The sequence below is a fragment of the Bison bison genome, unplaced genomic scaffold (assembly GCF_000754665.1).
Source record: "Bison bison bison isolate TAMUID 2011002044 unplaced genomic scaffold, Bison_UMD1.0 scf7180017864519, whole genome shotgun sequence".
Lineage (NCBI taxonomy): Eukaryota > Metazoa > Chordata > Mammalia > Artiodactyla > Bovidae > Bison > Bison bison.
Genome location: NW_011495072.1, coordinates 10,259,077 through 10,267,519, shown reverse-complemented (window position 1 = coordinate 10,267,519; position 8,443 = coordinate 10,259,077). Strand labels below are relative to the sequence as shown.

The 8,443-nt window shown below is 53.9% G+C and overlaps 1 protein-coding gene across 1 annotated transcript in view; it reads left to right on the top strand.

Moving 5' to 3' along the window:
• LOC104981650 (chymosin) overlaps positions 1 to 8,443 on the top strand; it is an 11,060-nt gene that overhangs the window by 1,994 nt on the left and 623 nt on the right. Inside the window, exons 2-8 of the mRNA XM_010830872.1 lie at positions 1,168 to 1,318; positions 2,079 to 2,196; positions 3,264 to 3,382; positions 4,901 to 5,100; positions 5,681 to 5,794; positions 7,116 to 7,260; positions 7,876 to 7,974. Coding sequence (XP_010829174.1) covers positions 1,168 to 1,318; positions 2,079 to 2,196; positions 3,264 to 3,382; positions 4,901 to 5,100; positions 5,681 to 5,794; positions 7,116 to 7,260; positions 7,876 to 7,974 — 946 coding nt within the window. The remainder of the gene's footprint in view (positions 1 to 1,167; positions 1,319 to 2,078; positions 2,197 to 3,263; positions 3,383 to 4,900; positions 5,101 to 5,680; positions 5,795 to 7,115; positions 7,261 to 7,875; positions 7,975 to 8,443) is intronic.

Here is an 8,443-nt window from a genome sequence, read left to right as displayed (position 1 = left end):
TTTCTTTATGAGTGTTAAATCTGCTTCCCTTTTATTACTCTCAAAGCTCTTTCACACCTGTAGGCTCCAGTTGTCCTTAAAACAGCCCCAAGGAGAAGGACCACGTGACTCAGAGCTGGGTGACATTGGGAACGATCATGCTCTAGTCTTCCACTCTGCAGGAGAGGAAACTAAGAGCTGGAGAGGTTAAGTCACTCAGTTCGTCCACAGCAGTGCCCGAGAGTGGCTGGGAAGGAAGAGATAATCCATTTTGCACAACAGTTGAAGCTCAGAGGGCCTTGACCAGCCACCAGCTGCCGGAGACCAAGTCTCCAACCAGCTTCTGCTGTTTTCCTTCTTGATTCTCTTCCTGCTGATCTGCCTCCATCATCTATCATCTAAACTCTAATCATATTCACTGGGGACCATGCTCTGTGCAGAAACAGTCTGAAAAAATTCCACCCATGTTAGGCTGCCCAGAAAGCAGAGAACAGGGGTTGGCCAAGGGTGGGAGCATAGTCATAGCTTTTTCCAGAGTGTAGGGGACACCATTTTCTTCCCCACACAGTATGCTCCTGGAGGGTAGAGACAACATTTTTCATGTGTCCCTGGTACCGCATATGGTGCCTGGCACATAGTAGGTCCACAGCAAGAATTGGAGACTGAATGAGAATATGCCGAGTGTCTTTCAAACAGCGGAGCTGCAAACTCATTGTGTGTGTTAGTTGCTCAGTCGTGTCTGACTCTTTGCAGCCCCATGGACTGTAGCCTGTCAGGCTCCTCTGTCCATAGAATTCTCTAGGCAAGAATACTGAAGTGAGTTGCCATTTCCTTCTCCAGAGGATCTTCCTGACTAGGGATCAAACCTGGGTCTCCTGTATTGTAGGCAGATTCTTTACTGTCTGAGCCACCATGGAAGTCCAGGCACCAGGGAAGCCCATTAGTGGCTTATAAAATACATCGATTGAGTCTCCACCACCATTAAAAAAGAGAAAGGAGTTGTAAATATCAGATTGCATTGCAGTTGGTAAAGGCCAGCATGGGCTAATGTAGAACACAATTTTTACTTTAGGTAATGATACAAAAATGGAGAAGTAACTTATGGGGCCCAGAGCCTCTGGGCTCCTCTGAGGCTAGGTGGCCCTGGGGAGATGCCCACTTCATCACTAATTCTTCCCCTCTCCTCAGGATCCCTCTGTACAAAGGCAAGTCTCTGAGGAAGGCGCTGAAGGAGCATGGGCTTCTGGAGGACTTCCTGCAGAAACAGCAGTATGGCGTCAGCAGCAAGTACTCCGGCTTCGGGGAGGTGGCCAGCGTGCCCCTGACCAACTACCTGGATGTGAGTGGTTCTGCCAGCTTTCCAGTAATGATCCCCACACAGCGTGATGGACACCCCGCCCCCCTTTCCCTCTTTCAGGAACCAGAGAGCCCTGTGGGGGTGTGTGAGGCTGTCTCCCACCCCTCAGTAACTCTCAGGAAGCAGCAGGCCCTGCAAAACTGGTCCTCCCACCTTCGAGGGTCTGAGCCCGGATGACCTGCCCGCAGACAGCATCCCTTGGGGACACATGGTCTGCACCCAGATCCAGCCTCACACCTGACTTTCCAGGTCCAAGGAACCCACATCTTAGGTTTCCGGGGCAGGGAGGGGGCAGCTGGTGTCAGTTGCCTGGGACATGACAGGAGTGCCCCCTATGCCCTCTTCTTTTCTGGAGCCTGTCTCTCTCATCTGTCACTCAGTAAACAACCCACCCTTTTTCTCTTAGGTGCCCTCGTTTCCTTATCTAGGTCATCCCCACCCCGACCTGAGCCCCAGTTTTGACACACAGAGAGAGCCAGAAGGAGGTGTGACTGAGGCACCTTGGGTCTTGGGTCTGTACCTGGCTGGTGTCCCACCTCTGTGTCCCTGTCCCTGGCAGGTGGCCCAGGCTCCCTACCAGGCAGGGCTTACATTTTGCTCTAGTGTGATTCCAGCAGGGGTTGCAGGATTTGTGGCAGAAATCACGGAGCCTACAGAACCGAACAGGCACCAGGCTGGGCATCAATGCTCCCCAATCCTTCACGTGGTGCTCCCAGCCTGACCCGGTGCTGTCTGTCCTCAGAGTCAGTACTTTGGGAAGATCTACCTCGGGACCCCGCCCCAGGAGTTCACCGTGCTGTTTGACACTGGCTCCTCTGACTTCTGGGTACCCTCTATCTACTGCAAGAGCAATGCCTGCAGTGAGTGACACCCCTGGCCCCGCCCAGCCCTCCGCTCTGCCAGTCGTGGTTAGGGTGGCCAGGCTTGGGGTGGGATGTGTCTGTGTGTTGTGGGGAGAGCTGGCTTGGACATTCCCAGACTCTGGGTTGTGTCCTACCTCCTTGCTCAACCCTCCCACTGGCCGAAGACTGGGTAGATGTGCAAATCACAGATCTGATGTATAAAGCACCAGTTAGAAACGGGGGAGCTTTGTTTTATATTTTTGGCTCTGTTAGGAGTCAAGACAGACACCTTACCCTCCTGGGTGCTCAGTTTTTCTTTCTATAAAATAGGGCCACAGCATGCCAGTCGGTTCTAAGAGAATAAAATGAGAGGTACTGAGAAAACATTAAATATATGTAAGTAACTTATTTCTCCAACCATCTTGGGAGATCAGTGCTCTTTTTATCCTTATTCACCAGGTGAAGAAACCAAGGTTGAGAGAAGCAAAGAGCCTTGTTGGAAATTACAAAGCTGGTATAAGCTAGTCTCTGGAAACCATAGAGAGGGCTTTCCTTTTTTCTTTCTGTTTGGACATTATGAAGGTAGCACTGGGGGTCAGAGAGGTGGATTGAGCAGCAAAGAATAATTTTCTTGACTGAGCTTTGTGGGATCCAGACAGAACTGGCTGCTTATTTTCAATAGAGAGAATGGTTAGTATCGAGACCATATTCTTACGAGAGCTGGTAAGGATTTAGCCCCTGTTAGCACTGTCAAGCGGAGAAGGCAATGGCACCCCACTCCAGTACTCTTGCCTGGAAAGTCCCATGGAGGGAGGGGCCTGGTAGGCTGCAGTCCATGGGGTTGCTAGAGTCGGACACGACTGAGCGACTTCACTTTCACTTTCATGCATTGGAGAAGGAAATGGCAACCCACTCCAGTGTTCTTGCCTGGAGAATCCCAGGGATGGCAGAGCCTGGTAGGCTGCCATCTATGGGGTCGCACAGAGTCAGACACGACTGAAGCGACTTAGCAGCAGCTTAGCAGCAGCACTGTCAAGTGGAGAGAAGATGCTCTGGGTCCCACTAACCCTGAGCCTGTGTTCCAGAAAACCACCAGCGCTTCGACCCGAGAAAGTCGTCCACCTTCCAGAACCTGGGCAAGCCCCTGTCTATCCACTACGGGACAGGCAGCATGCAGGGCATCCTGGGCTATGACACCGTCACTGTGAGTGGAGCCTGGGGCCAGCCCGTCCTCCCCTTTCCTTCCCCACCAGCCACCGCCCCACCCAGACAGCCTGGCTCTGGGCTGTGCCACAGCTGGTGCCAAGGGGCTCTTTGTGTCCTGTCCCTGTGGGTGGCCCCCCCGGGAGAGCATTCTGAGAGGGGTTTTAGCCAGCAGCAGCTGCAGGGTGTCCCTCCCTCCCTTCCCCTTTTCCTTCCCTTGTCAGCTCCCACCCGAGAGGCTTCTCTGGGTCCAGTTTCCATCTTCCCAACCCCTTTTTCACTTAACCTTGGCATAGTCACTGTGATCTCATCTTAAATTTAGTTCTTTCAACAACCCTTTGCGGAGAAGGCAATGGCACCTCACTCTAGTACTCTTGCCTGGAAAATCCCATGGATGGAGGAGCCTGGTAGGCTGCAGTCCATGGGGTCGCTAAGAGTCGGACACGACTGAGCGACTTCACTTTTACTTTTCACTTTCCTGCATTGGAGAAGGAAATGGCAACCCACTCCAGTGTTCTTGCCTGGAGAATCCCAGGGACCGGGGAGCCTGGTGGGCTGCCGTCTATGGGGTCGCACAGAGTCGGACATGACTGAAGTGACTTAGCAGCAGCAACAACCCTTTGAGGAAGTTAGTCTCACCCCCATTGTTCAGACGAGGGACCCGAGGATCAGATGAGCTGATAATTTGCTTGAAGTCACACAGCAGGTGATGGTGGCTGCTGTCAGACCCATGTCTCCGCCTCTCTGGATTTGACTTCACTTTATAAGTCATAGAGCAGCGCCTCCTTTCAAGTCAGAAAGCATCTGTGTCCTCTGGACAAGGGCTCCCTTTGCTCTCGGCCCTCTTTGCCTCCTGAAGTACTTGATTCAATGGCCGGCACATAGTAAGTGCCAAATACACGTTAGCATCTTTCCTTCCATCCTCACCCACCACCTAAAATTAAAATCAAGCAGTATCCCTGGGTGCTCATCAGTTTGCTCTTCCTTGAGTTCTTCCTGGGGTCTGGCTGGAGTCTTTTTTGCTGTGAGCCCGAAGGCTCAGAGAAGTACTTGTCCAAGGTCACACAGCTCATGGCAAAGCAAGGATGTGCAGCAAGGTCTTTCAGATGCACACTGCGGGCATGTTCTTTCTATCTATCCTGCTGCGCCCACAGCACTTCCCTGGGAGGCGCCCCGGCTGCAGCCAATGGAAGGGCTGCGGACAGGCAGGGGGCCCCTGGAGCAGCCCTTGTTTCATCCCCTTCTTTCAGCTCACCCTCAATTTCTGCACCATGAGCACTGCTCTCTGTACCCCCGCCTGTGCCCTCTCTTCTGCTGTCAATCAGCCCCCTGCCTCGTCAGACCCATTCCCTCAAAACCACAGCACAGAGCTGAAAAGGGAAACGTTTCTCTTAAGCGCCCATAACTACACTGCCCATAGAGGGGAGGGCGGGCTGACGAAGACGGGCTTGACCTGAGCCCTCTCTGGGCCCTCTGGCTGCAGGGCCCCCTGGTGGAGGTCACTCTGTCTCTCTTGCAGGTCTCCAACATTGTCGACATCCAGCAGACAGTAGGCCTGAGCACCCAGGAGCCCGGAGACGTCTTCACCTATGCCGAATTCGACGGGATCCTGGGGATGGCCTACCCCTCGCTCGCCTCAGAGTACTCGATACCCGTGTTTGACAACATGATGAACAGGCACCTGGTGGCCCAAGACCTGTTCTCGGTTTACATGGACAGGTAGGAGCTGCACCCAGCCTGGGCCAGCCTTCCATAGCCTGGCAGGGACCGTTGACTGAGGAGGGGCTACCTCTCGGGGACACTGCAATTCAAGGACACCAGCATCTAAGCACACCTCTCCTTGTTTCCAGGCACATCTAACCCTCTGTCTAAAGGCCCCAACATGGTTGTGGATGCAGCCAGAGTCCACTGGGCCAGAGTTTGACCTTCATTTCTGGCATTTAAAAAAACAAGCTTGACTCTATCTCTGCATAGGGGATTTTAACCTCTTTTTTCCTTCCAAAGTGATAGGCCTCAGTAATCATTTACTCATGTCATTGAGATTCTCAGACGCTTATAGCAAGCTCTGAGGGAGTTCAGGGTTCTCCTTTCAGTACGCAGGAGATATTAGAGAAAAGCCTGGAGCAGCTGGGAGAAGAGCTGGGAGAGCTCATCTGAAGCCTCTGGGGTGGAGGTGGGAGTTGGGGGTGGGAGAAGAGCAGGGAGGGGTCTGAATCGCCTCTGCCCTGTGTGGGGCTGGGATACCTCTTCTCAGAGCCATGGTGTCAGGGCCCGCTAACATGCCTCTCCCTGGTTTCAGGAATGGCCAGGAGAGCATGCTCACGCTGGGGGCCATCGACCCGTCCTACTACACAGGGTCCCTGCACTGGGTGCCTGTGACAGTGCAGCAGTACTGGCAGTTCACCGTGGACAGGTGGGCGAGGGGCAGCCGAGGCCCTGCCGGAGGCCGGTCCAGTGTGGGGCCGCGGGGATCCAGGGCGCAGCGCAGTAGCTCGTCCCATCCGAGTCTCAATCAGACGCTCCAAGGCCAAGGGTCCTTGATAGTGAGATTGCTGACCATTCATTTACACTTTATTAATAAGATTGTGCTGTGCTGTGCTTAGTCGCTCAGTCATGTCCCAACTCTTTGTGACCCCATGGACTGTAGCCTGTCAGGCTCCTCTGTCCATGGAATTCTCCAGGCAAGAATACTGGAGTGGGTTGCATGCCCTGCTCCAGGGGATCTTCCCAACCCAGGGATCGAACCCAGGTTTCCAGCATTGCAGGTGGATTCTTTACCATCTGAGCCACCAGGGAAACCCAAGAATACTGGAGTGTGTAGTCTATCCCTTCTCCAGAGGATCTTCCAGACTGAGGAATCAAACTGGAGTCTCCTGCATTTCAGGTGGATTCTTTACCAGCAGAGCTACCAGGGAAGCCTTATCTGGGGCTTCCCAGGTGGCGCTAGTGATAAACAATCCACCTGCCTCTGCAGGAGACATGAGATGTGGGTTCTATCTCCGGGTCAGAAAGATCCCTTGGAGAGGAAATGACAACTCACTCCAGTACTCTTGCCTGAGAATCCCATAGCCAGAGGAGCATGGTGAGCTGCAGTCCACAGGGTTGTAAAGAGTCAGACACAACTGAAGCAGCTTAACATGGGCACTGTGCTTTTCCAGCACTACTATCTGCCAGGCATTGTGCTGGGCGAGAATGTGACTGCTTCATTTGCTCCTCACTGAAATCCTGTAGAGCGGTGCCATGATTATCTTCATTTTGCAATTTACTAACATCGAGTTTGAACCTCATGACCATCCCCTGGGGAAGTCAAGGAAGTCAAGGGGCGCTAATGGACCCATTTTGCAGATGAGAAGCCTGAGTGCAGGAAGGTTGGGGAACCTGCAGCAAGGACGTGGCAGGAGAAAACTGGAAACCAGATCTTTGGGCAAAGCGTGCGGTGCTCCTCCTACCTTCTCTCTTAGTGCATGTAACTTTGTTGTTTCATTGACTCTTCTGTCCCAGAGAAGGTCAGGTGGCCTCCATTTAGCCACTGCTGAGTTGGGAGAAAGTGATTTGGGTTTTTTTCCTCTGAGTTCAGGAAGTTATGGTGGCTCCAGGAAGGGATCCAAAGAAAAGACCTGGGATGGCTAGGCTTCCTTTCTGCCAAGGTTCTTGGCAGGGGAGGCTAGAAGGGGTCCAAGGAGGGAGGGCTGGATGCTGGACCACTGCAAGGCCACCCCGTCTCCCCTCTGCAGTGTCACCATCAGCGGTGTGGTTGTGGCCTGTGAGGGTGGCTGTCAGGCCATCCTGGACACGGGCACCTCCAAGCTGGTCGGGCCCAGCAGCGACATCCTCAACATCCAGCAGGCCATTGGAGCCACACAGAACCAGTACGGCGAGGTGAGCCCAGACCCTTATCCCCACCTCCCCAGAACCTCTGGAGAGGGAACCCCCTTTGCACATGGAAGCAGTGACAAAGGGAAATGATGAGGGGCCTGCTCTCCTGCAGCGGGGGCAGGGGTGGGCTTCATGATGACCTGGCTCTTCTAGCTTTGGCTACTTGGCATTGGGGCTCCTATGTCTCACACAGTGACAGCAGTCTGACCTTCTGTCCCCAGAGAGGGTCACACATCCCTGACTCTCTGAGCTTTGCTATGCCCTCCACCCATGAGTCTCCCTGCTTTCTCCCTGTCAGCTAAGTGCTCCCAGTGTCCTTGGGAGCTCTGGCTGGGCTTGGAGGGAAACATCGAGCCCAACCCCCCCTTGTCTCCAGCTGGTGTCTGTCCCTGGGCTGGATGACACGTGGTCCCCATCAGTGCGACTCCCTTGAGATCCAAGAACTTCCCTGGGATCCTCTGAATAGCAGATCCTCCTCTCTGTTCAGCTCCAGTGCAGAGCAAGGGGTCCTGCCTGGAACTTCCTCTGGCAGTCAGATCACACTTCCTCTGACTTCCTCTGGCAGTCAGATCGCACCCATGGCCCTTCTAAGAGGACTTCCCTCCCTCTGTTCTTTAGTTTGACATCGACTGCGACAACCTGAGCTACATGCCCACTGTGGTCTTTGAGATCAATGGCAAAATGTACCCACTGACCCCCTCCGCCTATACCAGCCAGGTATGCATCTCCAGAGAGGAGCCTGGCTTCACCCAGCTCTCCTCCTCCCTCTTGGCAACTCGGCAGGTTGGTGATAAGTGGCGAGGTCTAGATGGACAGAACAGGTTGTACATTTAGACCACCCGGCCCTTTGGAATAGGATGAGGCTGTCCTGGGGGCAACCTCATCCTGGGAGAAGTAGGGCAAACCAGAAGGACAAACCCCAGGGCCCAAGGGAGGGTGGGGGCCACTTGTAGGAATCTCTATCCACTGTGCTGGCTTCTAAGCCCTGGGGCCTTGGGCTTTGATTAGGATTTTTCTTAGTAGCCTAGGCTTTGTGGGCACCCAAACTTTGTCCCTACTGCCCTGCTGGCTTCAGCTTTAACCTAATCCTCAGCACCCCAAACAGTCAAGGCCTGGGGTCCCCAGACCTGCTCTGGGCGGGGATGGTCATCAGGGCCGTAGGTGCTGAAAGCAGGAGGGTGGGGGG